Genomic DNA, 14212 nt, shown 5'->3' on the forward strand with positions numbered 1-14212 from the left:
CCTCACAAGAAGGCAGATCCACCTGTACTGGGTACAGACCACCAACACTGACAACATCAGTGCCCCATAAAACAAAAGACCATTCTGTTTCGGAGAAGTCCATCGCTCCAGTGCTGGTACTGGGTACAGAGTGGGTGACCTTAACTCCTGGGAGACAGGAAGAGTGTCAGAACCCCAGGACATGTTTGTTCTGGGAGACCTAGCATCTCCACACTTTTCTGGACCCTCTCTGCCTCTATGGAGATTATACCTTCTCATCAAGATGTGCTGCATTCAGTACAGAATCTAAAATTAGGGGGGAGGGATAGCTCAGTGGTTTGAGCATTGGCCTTGCTAAACCCAAGGTTGTGAGTTCAATCCTTGAAGGGGCCATTTAGGGATCTGGGGCAAAAATTGGGGATTGGTCCTGCTTTGAGCAGGGGGTTGGACTAGATGACCTCCTGAGGTCCCTTCCAACCCTAACCTTCTATGATTCTATGATTCTAATTGCGGACTTGCTCAGCAGACAATATATGGTCAATCATGAGTGGGAACTCCACAACACTGTATTATTGGACATCATCAACATACGGGCAATTCTGATCAGAGACTTTTTTGCATCTGCAGTGAACAGAAAATGCGGTGCATATTGTTCCACTGGGGTCCTGGGTCATCACTTCCATGGCGACGCTCTCATTCTCCCCTGGCCGAACCAATTCAATTACGTCTTCCCTCATCTTGTGCTCCTACCATGGGTACTCCACAAGATCAGATGAGATGAGTGACAATCAGCCTAATCACCCCCTGGTGGCCCAGACAGTGCTGGTTTCCCAACCTCCTTCGTATGTCAGCCTGTCCTCCAATTCCCATCCCCACCTTCCCAGATCTACTGATGCAGCACAACGGCAAGATCAGACATCCTAAACCACAGATGCTTCACCTCAGAATGTGGTATTTGGATGGATGTCTTCTCTAGAAAGGCCATGTTCATCAGAAGTGCAAAACATCCTCTCTAGCAGCAAGAAAGAATCCACTAGGCTTTTTTATGGGGCCAAGTGGAAACATTTTGCCTGCTGGCCCCAATAAAAAGGGACTTTCCCCAGAAGTGGTGGGGATTCCCCTCCTCCTGGACTATCTCCTGTTTTTGAAAGCATCCAGTCTTCAACTCTCTAGGTCCACCTAGCGGCAATTAGCACCTTCCACTCCCCGGTGAAGAACACTGTCTTACACACCTCTTGACTTCTAGGTTTTGGAAAGGCCTCATCAGAACCTTCCAACCCATAAAACCCAGAGCTATCCACTTGACCTCAACCTTGTTCTATCTGCACTAACTAAACCACCCTTCAAACCACTGTCATCATGCTCCATGTCCCTACATACCATGAAAGTCCCCTTCCTTATTATCACTTCACCAAGAAGGGTCAGTGAACTTGGGGCCATGATGGCAGACCCTATTTTTGCAACTTTCCATATAGCTAAAGTCTCCCTGCACCTATATCCCAAACTTCTGCCAAAGGTCATCTCCCAGTTTCACGTTAATCAATCCATTCACTTACCTGTTTTCTTCCTGAAGCCACATGCCTCAGAAGAGAAATGACGACTCCTTCAAAATATGTTGGGCCTTGGCCTTTTACCTGCAGAGGAAAAGGCCAATCAGAAAATCCCCCAGACTGTTTGTTGCAACAGCTGAAAGAGTGAAAGAGGCAGTCTCAACAAAGAGAATCTCCAAGTAGATTTCAGGGTACATTGCACTCTGCTACCAAGTATCTGGCATGCTGCCACCCACTGGGGTTCAGATTCATTCCATGAGAGCCCAGGTTTTAACTCTGATCTCCCCCTACAAGTACTACTCTGGGATATACATAGAGCTACAGGAGCCAAGCTGGACTTTGTGTAATTGCTATTTCTGGCTGCTATTGTGCTACTAGGCATAAGAACTGGTATCAGGGAGACTGTCTCCTATGATCTCAGTGCTCCCCCTGCTGACACTCAGATAGCATAGAAGAGAAGGAAGAGCAGCCTCCCTGAAATGTAAGGGTGTGGAGCTGGGCAGAGCAGGTTGGGTATGGTTACATGTTGAAAGGGACAGGGTCAGATTGTGGGGGAGCAGGGCGATAGGGACAGAAAAGGACAGGCTGGTGGGACATGAGTACTGGTTAGAAGGGGTTAGGTTGGTGGAGGACAAGTACTGAAGAGTTTACACTAATAGAGCAAACTCCATTCCAAAATCTGGAATTGACCTCAGGATTTCAGAGTTTTCATCATTACTCTATGGTCTAACAAATAGTAGCTATGAAATCTCCTAGCAAAATCTGAGTCTCACCGTTTGCTAGTGGCTCGTCTGCATAGTATTACTATACCAAATATTCTGAAAAAGTAGATTTTAGACGTCTCCGATTTGGCAACCAAAATTAGTGGACACTTTGGATAGTTTTGGCCTTGATCTCTCAATGTTTCAGATCCTCATCTGTACAAAGGGGATAACAATACCACCTAATCTCACGGGGATGTTGGGAAGATCGTCATTGTCTCTTAGTGCTTCACAAACGTGGTGCTTTCACCATTTATGAAAGCCCATGAAAAAATTAATAATTCTTTATTCAGTGGCATGGTTTGGATGGTGTGTGGTGACTAAGCCATGGTGTAGCACATTGAGTGATGTGGATAAAATGAAATATCAAATAACTTCCCGACCAGTGAGCACCATCCATCCCGTGCACTGAATGAGGCAGGAATCCTGTGGAAAAAATAGTATGATATAGTTTTAACTGCTTGATCGCATAATGTAGAGATACAAGGGGGTCAAATTAAGGTGGTAAAAGCGATCTTAATGTTGGCATTTTTGAACGTCTTAGTGTTTGACTTTGTGGTCTTAACATTCTTTTAACTTAGTTTGATTTTTGAATGAGGTAAGCTATTAAGATTAAATTATTAAAACAGAGTAGAACACTTTTAAAGCAAGTCAGATTTTAGCCATTTGGAAGTAAGGGACCAGTTCCTGTTAACTCTCATTGATTTGAGTGGGAACTTAAAAGGAAGCAAATTGAACCCATGGTTATTTCACAAGGATGTTGTGAAGGTTAATTTATTAATACACATAAAACACTTTGCAGTTGTAGGATGAAAAATGCTGTGTAAATTTAAATTGTTTCTGAATATTCCCCTCTTATGATATATGATCTGTATCTGACTTTTATGGAGAAAATATTTAGAATATGCTGGTTGATCAGTTCCCAACACTTTTTTTTTTTTTTTTGACGATGCTGCAAATTCATTGGACAGTATTATTTTAGAGTAGAGAAGATGGTTAATTGGGCATACATACAAAATTACCACGCAGCATACTTATAAATTCACTGTATGCTTTGTGGTCTATTAGTTCAAATTATTTCACCATCTACATTGCCTGTTTGATAGTGTGTTTCTGAATTTTAATTAATTTCTGCCATTTTAAAAATATTAATTTTCTTACTGTTCCACTCATTTGCCTCACATCAGTAAGGCCAGCCCAAGGAGTAATTTCCACTGAAGAATTACATTGCTATTTCTATTTAATAGCTGGAGTGGAATTCATTTATATGAAAAGTTAGTCAAAGAATGAGGTTCTAGGTCACAGATTTTAGTATCAAAGACTTCTGCTGCACTGCTCCCTGGGTAAGTTCATTGTGTTGCATAACAGATCATTAATATAAATAAAAATGTGTTTTAATTATTTTTACAGCCTTGTTGAAGAAAGTAATCTTGTTCCAGTACTTTTCCAAGTTATTTTGGTAAGAACACATTTTATATTTAATTTTAAACAGCTTTAAGCAAATTTGTGTAGCATACAATGAAATGGCCTGATTAAAACATTTTGTTAATAAATATTTCACTTGTATACGTATGCCTTTATATATATGAGTTGTATGAGTCTCCTCAGGTTGTTCAGCTTCATGATATCTATCAGCATAGAAAACTCTAGCATATACTTAACATACAGACTTATATGTATAATGTAATCAGCTATTTACCATAGCAAAGATCTCCTTTCATGAGCCAAAGGAATTCCCTTCTTCAGATCTTAGTCAGCTTTGAGTTTTGAGTACTATACTGCATACGTGCTATCCATCAGCAAAGAAATAATCTCCATTACTACTAGACAGCATCAGTTTGGTTTCATTGTATAGTTTCAGAAAACTGCCTTCACATATTCTGCTTATGCTGATAATGCTATTCCTGGAAACTCCAGATACACGCCTTTAGCTCCTCTTCTTTTGGTAAAAAAAAAGTCCAGGAGCATATTTTGGGTAATCACAGGCTAAGTTGAGAAAATTAATTTCCATTTCCCAAATATAGTTGTTCTTGTACAAAAGATCACAAAACACTGGTAGATAGCTCATGTTACTGGAGTATAGAAGGAATATTTCTAAAACAACCCACTGACATGCACTTGCAGCTGGATACTGTGTTACTACTTGAAGTACCACAAGAAGGATATCACAATTAGTGTAAAAAAAAAAGAGTATAATATAAAAAGAGGTGAAAATGCGTGTGTATTAGGTATGATAAGTATGTTTACATCTTATATGTTGCAGAAATTGTTCAAAAGTCCATTTTTCTCTTTTCTGAAATTGTATGTAAGTGTCTGCTGTAGTTCTTCCAGTGGTGCAACTGGAAACTACATAGGGGCTAAGAGGAACACAGGAACTGTGACTATTGGTGAGATCACAAGAGTTGTCAGGCAAGTCCAATATTCTGTTTTTAACAGTGGTCACCACCAGATTCTTCAGAGGAAGCTGCAGTTATCCCAATAATGGAAAAATTTCACTGGTTAATCCCCTGCTCAGAGGCTAATCTATTTAAAGATTGGTATTCTTCACTTAATTGTCATCAGCTTCACTGGTGGAATGGCGATGGCTTCCAGCATCACCTCCTTAAACTTCTGCATGCCCATCTGAAAGGGGAACGTTGTATTGATTCCCTTCCTTCTAATACAATTAAATCCCCGCTTCAATACTAATAGAACATCTCTCCTAGATCAGGCTTCTAATAATGCTCCTAAAGAACAAATGGTTAGCCTTTTAAGATGGCTCAGGTTGTACCAAATGAAAGGTAGTTTCAAAACATTTCCAAAGAAAGCATAGGCAGACTCCACATTTTCCTTCCCTCCCCACACTCTCACACAGTGGAGTCATAAATGTAAGGTTCCTCACAGGTTAGAGAGTAAATTTGGAGCTGCTTGTTAAAATATTGATAGCATATCAGTATATCGTTGATCATTTCCAGCTCTCTCTCATTCCCTTTTTACTTGTGTTTTATTCACAAACTCATACTAGGGAAATGTTATGTTGTGTTAGTGCTCTTGATGAATACAAAATATGTGTGATTTATGGAGGTCAAGCCCATTGCGTACTTTTTATTGTAACTTCCTTGAAATTTAATCTTATTCAGGGTAGAAGTTGTTCATTAATGTGGTTCTGAATCAGCTTTGATTTTTTCCCTGCTTAGGTTTAAGTATTTTCATCTTCTCTTTTTCATTTCATTGCCTATTATATTAAATCACTTTAATACCAAATAGCCCAGATAAACCTTTTTTTATTAACCCCCCCCAAACTGTTCATTGATGACAGATTTTTCCAGTGGCATTCAGAATATTGCTGTCATCACGTTTTATATATATTCATGTATACATAAATCTTTGAGAAGCAATTCTTGTGGCAAATTCAAACAATAAAAACAAAGATTACACAACACAATTGGGACAAATGATTAGTTCTGACCTGGTTTAAGTCCTACTTATAAGGAGTACCTGAAGAAAGACATGGTAAAATACATGAATCAGATGTTTCATAGGAAGGCACACAACAGACTAACACTTGAAGTTTAACTCTCAAAACTCTGGCATTTTGCTGATTGCCAACCAAATGAATTTTTAGAAGGAAATACTGTATATAAAAGATCAATAGCTACAATCTTAGTAGAGTTAATTGTAGAAATCTGTCTCAGATTTAGGAGAAAAGATTTAATGATTCTTTTGTTTCTAAAGATAATAACCTTTATTTGAAATAGTAACCTCTGGTGTCTGAGGTCCATTGTGTAGAAAAGGGAGAAATTGGAGTCAGTCAGTAATTTTGTTTTCATTTCACAAGTTGATCTAATATGGTCTCAAAATAGTTTCTAGAGAATAAAGAGAACCTTAACTAGCTGAAAATTGTCTGTATGACTGTTGGTCCATGAAAATGTCATGGGTATCTTATACTGCTCGGATGTGGGAATGAATCACAATTTTTAGGGGGAAATTTTCCTTTTTCAGCATGCTGTGTTTTCCTAAGAGAGGTTTTGTAGTTGCCTGTGTTACCATTGGGATGCTCTCCAAAAGTACACATGGTTGTGAGGCACCTCTCCACTACCTGCCCTTAGTGTGAAGTAGTCTTGTCTGTGCCTGCTGTAGATCAGCTCCCTGAAACCAACAGCCTCTGGCAGCACAAGCACCATCATCCAGGCCTCCACAGGCCTTTCTGTGTCTGTACGATAGGCACATGCTAACACCCAAATTCTCTGGGTATTTCCTGCGATGTCCAGCCCCTTACCCCTGAACACTCACAGAATTACCAGGACTGCTGTTCCCAAAGGAACTGTACACACCAGCTCGTAAGATTTAACTCAGGACCATCATTATGCTTAACATCACAGCACTTAAATATTTTTACTGTGAAAACAAGAATAAGTTTATTGTCAAAGAATAGAGACTCACTATTTCTTGAGTAAGGATATTGGAAGTGAACAATTAATATAAAACAAAATCATAACATGCTTTCTAGGCACTTTCAACCAGGTCTGATTGAGGCCCCTTTTTCATGAAGCAAAATCGCTGTCCTTTCACATCTCCAGTGAAAGTTGCCAGGATGTCATCTTAGCTTCCCATAGTGGAGCAAAACTTTGATGTATACCCCCAGATAGAGATCTCTCTCCCACACCCCCATCCTCCTTGCTGGTGACAGTACTGTACCTTGATACAGACTATAAAAACACGAGACACTGGCTCTCATTTGAGACTTCACATAACATTCTTTGGTGAACTAGAATTTACATGCCAGACCCAAGAGATCCCTGTAATCCCTCTGCACTCCCTTGCCAGTTGGTATTACTGGAGTTACTTGGGTTATATCCATGTATTGCAATCCTCCCCCAGCCCCTTGCCTTCCAGTGGACCAGGCTCGGAAATTCCCTAAAATGGAGCACTTATTTCCCTATCAGACCAAATCTAGTCAACCAGGGAAGATTTTGAGACTCGCATGCAATTGTAGTAAACTTGCTCTTTATTTACCTGGGAGGACAAGAGAGAGAGAGAGAGCAGTTTATGATAGCCGTTGTTCTCTATGACCTCTTTTTCATGTGAAAGGAAGAAACTAATGCTTGTAATAAATAGCCCTCCCTAGCTGACTTTGGAAAAATTATCTGTCAGTTATGGAAGAGCAAGAAAGATGCTAAGGCTTTTAAACAGTTTTGTTTGTTGTGTGCGTGTGCATACATACAAACTGGTCAGTCTGAGTGGGAAAGAAGTTGAGGTTGGATAATTGATTCCTATTTGTCTGGCAACAGATAAGAGCATAGCAATAATAATTTACATATCTAAAGATCTCAAAATTCTGTATAAACATTCATTAAGTCTCACCTTACCCTGAAAGGTAGATATTATTTTACCCATTTTACAGATGGGTAAATTGACATCTAGAGTTGTTAACTGGCCTGTATATTGTGACATGGAGAGCCAGTTAAATAATTGGAATTAGAACCCCGTCTCCTCATTCCAAGCCTAAACCATGTTACGCTAAGAAACTGTAACTTTGATGTGAAGAACAAAAGAGGAGAGAGAGCTTGTTTGCACCCTGAGCAGTGTCCCAGTTTTCAGCATAAGACCCTTTTTCCTCTTGTGTGGTTTCAGAGTATGTTGACTTTTCTGCTAAATCAATAAACTTCCAGAGACAGAATCTGCAACTTTGCTTTGCAGAGTTTGAAATACATTGTACTATAAAAATTAGACTTAACCAGTCACAGTGTTTGGTACTGTACTACTCCATTTACTTCTGCTTTTATCTCCCTGTGTCTGGGACTAATGGGCTGGTCCACACGGATGAATGGACTGCTCAGCTGCTAGAATTTTGGCTCTGATAATAATTATTAATAATTTTTCCTCTAGTTTTTCCAAGATTGCCCCTTCTCAGGAATAGCTTGCCCCAAACTTTCCGCTCTTTCTCTGTGTCCATCCATCAGGACATGGACTTTTCTGTTCTGTAGGAATGGTTTATTCCCAAAATAGGATGGCGGGAAAAAGTGCCTGGATTGTGGCACTAGTCTTACCCATTTCTGAGGTGATGTTGTCATGCCTCTTCTGTAGTCAGCTGCCTCTTCGATGGCCTTGGTACATACTGTCTTCTCAGCCTCCAGAGAATCAGTGGGGGGCCAGCATGAACCTTTTTTACACTAAGTTGGGGGCAGGAATGCTTTAATACGGCTCTTGCCATAGCACTTTTGTAAGGCCTACCACAGTGGCAACAGCTCCTCTTTGGTTGGAGCCTCTCCTTTCTTTACCTTCAGCAGTTAGGAGCAGTAAGTAAAGAAACAGTCCTTAGGCACTGGACAACATTTATAGGGGTAAGGATAAGTTAATTCTGTATGTTCACTGAGTCCTTGGCCTCTGTGCTGAAACTGCCATGAAAGGTAGCAATTTGCATTGAATTGACAATACCTGTGAGCATAACTGTGTTGTCATGAGCATATATCCACTCAAACTGGACAGACTACCAATTCCTTTCACACAGGCTAAGCAGCTGTCCCACTGAAACTTTCATTCCAACCTAACCTGGGTTAGATTTTTACTAGACAGAGCAAGCTCCCATTACCGATCACCTGAGCAATGCAGTGCTCCATAAATTTTATACCTAAAGTTTTGATGACTGGATAAAATTCAGGCACCATGCCACTTCACTGAACTTGAGTATTGTCAAAAATAATCATAAAAAATGTATAGAATGGATGTATTTGCAGAAGGCTGCTATGTTTGATTATTGGTTTTGATTAAACTTAATAGAAAACAAAATCTGTGGGTTATAAATTTTCAGATTTTTTCTTTGATAAGTATTAAAAATAGAAGAATGTATGCATGCATTCCAGAATTGCAAATGCTTTCTCTGAATATTTTAGGGAAACTGACAAAAAACAGAAATAAGGTGGGTTTTTTTAATAAAAAGAAAATATCACAACAATAAATAGCTTTAGTAAGAAAACCAGGGTCTGAAGAATTGAGTGTCCAAGGAGAAAGACAAGGTTGGAGATGCATTTGCTGGAAGAAGAGCCTAGGGCTCTTTCAGAGGAGTCTGAGTATAGGTACTTTTCCAAAAGAAGTACTGAGAATGGAATAAATAGTTATTTGGCTGTTTCTGCACTTATGAAGTATAAACCAGAACAAATTATAAACATGGTTCTTCTTCGAGCAGTTGCAGAGATATATGTCACTGAGGTGTGTGTTCCAGAACCAGAGGCTTTTGCCTAGCAGTACCATAAATGGGCAGTGCTTGCACCTCGTGGCTGTGGCTCCTCCTCTTGTTATATGAGGCAGCCTGCCCAGCCCCGCCCCCCCCGCCCCCCAGTTCCTTCTCACCGCCTGTGGCTGGAGTTGGAGCTCTGTGTGGTTATAATCTCTCAACTTCACATTTAGGGAAAGTCCACACTAAAAAGTTAAGTTGACCTAAGTTATGTTGATGTTCAGCCACTACAGTAATTGAAGCTGTTTTACACATCCACACTATGCTCCTTGTGTTGGCTGTGCGCATCCTCACCAGGAGTGCTTGCACCCATTTAATTGCCAGTATGGGGCATTGTAGAATGGTTTCTGAAAGGCAGCAACAATCGATATAAGTGGTGACTTCAAATCAGCTGCAAGCCCAGGTCTCGACAGTCCTCCTCCTTGCAGAAATGCTGGAATCCTCCCTTCTGGGTACATCTTCCCGAGCGCCAGACCAGGTTTTGGCTTAGCTGAGACTCTTGTCCTCATCACCAGATAATGCTGTGCTGCCTGGTTCATCCTCCCCTTCTATTCCGGAGGACTTCAAGGCGTACCAAGATCTTTTACGTTGTGTAGCCGCATCCCTGGGTATCAAGGCAGAGTTTTTCCAGGAAAACGCACACAAACTGATAAACATTCTAGAGCCTGCTGTCCCTGGGAGAGTGGCCCTCCTGGTCAATGATATGTTCCTCGAGCCGTTGAGAGCCCTGTGGAGTACACTAGCCTTGGTACCACCAATAGCTATGCACATAGAAAAATGTTACTTTGTTCCCATGCAGGATTTGAAGGGTTCTATTCCCATCAGGCTCCGAATTCCCTGGTCATAACAGCAATAAATGACAGGGCCTGGCAGGATAGGTTCAAGTCTACCCAGAGGACAAAGACTCCAAGTGGTTGGATCATCTGGGCAGGAAGATCTACACCTTGCCATCCCTACAGATGGGGATTGTGAATCAACAAACTTTGCTGTCCAAGTATAATTTCCTCAACTGGTCAGCAGTGTCTAAATTCAAGGACCAGTTGCTTGAGGCCTCATGTGAGGAGTTTCAGGCATTCGGGCATTCGTTGGTGGCCATAATGTCCTTGCAGTCCGCTCTTCATGTTGCAGACACATAGGCCAGGGTGATGGCATCTGCAGTTACTATGAGGAGGGCTTCCTAGTTGCAACACTCTGGGATTGCTTTGAATGTCTAGCAAGCCATTGAGGACCTGCCCGTTGATAGCTGAGTCTTGTTCTCAGACAAGACTGATGACACTTTGCACTCCTTTAAGGATTCAGGGGCTACCTTGAGGTCCTTGGGAGCATACATACCATCCACACAAAGCGCCACTATGGGATGCAGCAGCAGCAACAATATTGCCCTCAGCATTCCTTTGTGCAACCTTTCCCCCTGAAACAACGGGACTACCCTAGAAAGCGGGATAGATCCCACAAAAGGAAGCAGTCAGCGTCAGGCTTCAGACAGTCCACATGCCCTCTCTCAGTGCCTGCTAAGCACCTGACCCCTTAGTCTAGAGCACTGATCCAGTAGTTGCTCTGCCCTCTTTGTCTCCGTCTCTTTGGGAGCTAGTCAGCCCATATTTACAGTGCTTGGCACTCAATTAATTCTGACAATGGGGTCCTAGACACTGTCAAATTGGTCTATGCAATCCAGTTTCTCTCCACACCCCTTTTCCACCCCCTTCCCCATCCCTCTTCAGGGACCCTCCTCACAAGACACTGCTCAGCTCTCTGCTAACCTTGGGAGTGTTGGAAATAGTTTCACGGTGTATGGTCATGGTGATGATGAACCTCAGAAAGAAGGGAACCCATATCTTCCTGTATCTGAACAACTGGCTGCTGACGGACAGGTCCAGAGAAGAAGTTCTTTCTCACATAGACACTACACTGCGCTTACACAACTGGGTCTCATCCTAAACACTGGGAAGTCAACTTTTGGTTCATGCTCAGAAAATAGAGTTCACTGGGACCTTAATAGACTGTGCGAGTTCGAGTGTTTTTACTTTCTGACCATTTTCAGGTGATTCACCTTGGTCTGCAGTTTCAGCCTTCCACGACAGTTCAGATGTGCCTGTTACTCTTGGGCCACATATCTGCTTGCACGCAGGTGGTCCTGCTCACAGGGTTGCATCTTCAATCTCTTTGAATATGGCTCAGGATAGTTTACCATTTGGCTCTCCACCCTTTGGACAGATTGGTCCATCTACCTCAACTGGTCTCGGATTCCTCGCAGTGGTGGATGTTTCTGGAAATTGTATTCCAGGGCATTCCATTTGTCCAGCCCCTACCAATCAGATATGTTGTCAGCAATGCCTCCCTGATGGGCTGGGGAACATATCTGGGGTCGCTGAAAGTTCAAGGTCTGTGGTCAGCACAGGAGACCTCACTGCAGATCAACGAGTTGGAGCTTTGGGCCATCAACAATGCCTGTCACACCTTCCTGAATCACATTGGGGTTCAGTATTTTGCATACTTATGGACAATACCAGGTGATATATATTGTGAACAGGAAAAGGGGAGTGCACTCCAAGGTCCTCTGCCAAGAGGCAGTCAGGTTGTGGCAGTTCTGCATTGAGGAGCATATCACTCCAAGAGCAAATCAGTTGCCCAGCACACTGAATCATCTCATGGACATCAACAGACATTATTCCCTGAGTCATGACCAGGCCATGCTAACCAGGAATGATTTTTTTCCACACAAAAGTGGGAAGCGAAAAGATTCCAGGGACTCGAATGGAGGCCCATTAAGGCTGCCGAGACCACGTTAAGGTCCCACAGTGGAAGCTGCAGCGTGAGCTTCCCCTGAAAAGAGCTAATGAACGTTCCTCATTCTGACTTGGAAAAGAAATGGTTGCTTACTGTAACCGGGGTTCTTCGAGAAGTGATGGGGATGTGTATTCCACTTAAGTGTGTGCGCACCCACCTACCTGGAGCTGGAGAATTTTGCCTAGCAATACCCAGAAGAGAGAGCGCTCATGCCTCGTGCTCACAGCCCCCATCGCGGCTATATAAAGTAGTGCCTCCTTGACCTCTCTCAGTTCCTTCACACTGAATGCTGAAAGACTAGATTCCAATGAAGAGAGGACAGAGGGAATAGGTCCAATATTGACACATCACTGAGGAACGCTATTGATGAGGCTTGAACTCTCATAGAATGAGCTTGCACCCACTGAGGAGACATAGTTGAAGTTATTTCATATGCAGTCTTATGACATTTAGAGATCGCCTGTAAAGAGACTACTTGCTGATCATATGACACAAACAGACAAGGTGAAGCATGAAATGGTTTAGTTCTGTTCAGATAGAAAACTAACATCTAACATATGGAGATGCTGCTTCTCCAGAGATGAATGTGAATTAGGAAAGAACAAAGGTAAATATATTACCTCGTTCAAAAAACCCAGAAATCACTCAGTACTAAAATGTTGAATGTAGCCATAAAGTCACGTTCGCCTTGGAGAATTGTGTGCAAGAAGGCTCTGCCATCAGAGTCTGCAATTCACAGATTCTCCTTGCAGATGTTGTTATAACCAGGAATGAATTTTTTCCACACAAAAGTGGGAAGCGAAAAGATTCCAGGGACTCGAATGGAGGCCCATTAAGGCTGCCGAGACCACGTTAAGGTCCCACAGTGGAACTGGCTCTTGGACCAGCAGATGGAGATGAAGGATTCTTTTTAAGAATCTTGCTACCATGGCATTGGAAAAGACTGACTTTCCAAGAATGGGGGGGAATGAAATGCAGAAATCATTGCCAGATGCACCCTCAATGAGCTAAGAGCAAGGCCCAACAACCAAAGATGCAGCAAATATTTCGAGATGTCTTGCATAGAGGCCAGCATCAGTTGAACTCTGTGGGCCAACAACCACACAGCAAACCGCTTCCATTTAGCCAAATAGTAGACTTTCTACTGTTCAGCAGAACCTGTTGAAGGCTGCTGAACAACACTCTTCTTCCTCACTCAATCACGAAGCAAATACACAGTCAGATGCTCAGCTGCAGCTTGGAGCATTCTGACAATCAACCTGTTTGCTACAAGGGACAACAGAAAATGCTTTCTGTTCTGCTCTCTTGAGGGTCTCAGTCCGGGCTCTCTTCCATCTCAGCTGGCAGTTAGCTCTTCTGTTTGCTTTTCCTCTGATCCTGATCATTTCACAGGTCATTCTCAACCTGAAAGCGGGTCAGGCCAAGCTCATCCTCATTGCCCCAGCCTGTCCAAGGCCGTGTTGGTTCTCTGACCTTGTGCTGTGGATTCAGCTTCCCATAACCTTCCTCTCCATCCTCACTTCCTCATGCAGAATCACAATCATCCCTGGTATCCTGAGCTCAGCTCCCTGCATCTGACTGTGTGTTTGCTTCGTGATTGACTGCCCCTGCTATTCCTGTTTTATGGAGATTTAGATGATGACTATAGTTTCAAGGACTTCTAATCCACGGTCTTTTATGAATGCTAAATTCTCCCCAAATTTTTTTAAAAGAAAATTGGTTACAAAAGAAACAGAAAAAAAATTGTACACAGAGGTATATTGATGATAATTATGATAATAGTATACCCAGAAAAAATGCAGGATTTTGTTCTACTAATAAAATATATGGAAAACTGCAATTAATAATTGGGTTTTTAAAAAAAAAAAAAAAAAACCCTCAAATTGCAAATGCCCAAATGTATGTGAGCATCAAGATTTAAA

General features: G+C 42.0%; 1 protein-coding gene across 1 annotated transcript in view; it reads left to right on the forward strand.

Moving 5' to 3' along the window:
- The window catches only part of ULK4 (unc-51 like kinase 4), a 417484-nt gene that overhangs the window by 213610 nt on the left and 189662 nt on the right, over positions 1-14212 (forward strand). Inside the window, exon 32 of the mRNA XM_043508874.1 lies at positions 3701-3749. Coding sequence (XP_043364809.1) covers positions 3701-3749 — 49 coding nt within the window. The remainder of the gene's footprint in view (positions 1-3700; positions 3750-14212) is intronic.

This window comes from Dermochelys coriacea, chromosome 2 (assembly GCF_009764565.3).
Source record: "Dermochelys coriacea isolate rDerCor1 chromosome 2, rDerCor1.pri.v4, whole genome shotgun sequence".
Taxonomy (NCBI): domain Eukaryota; kingdom Metazoa; phylum Chordata; order Testudines; family Dermochelyidae; genus Dermochelys; species Dermochelys coriacea.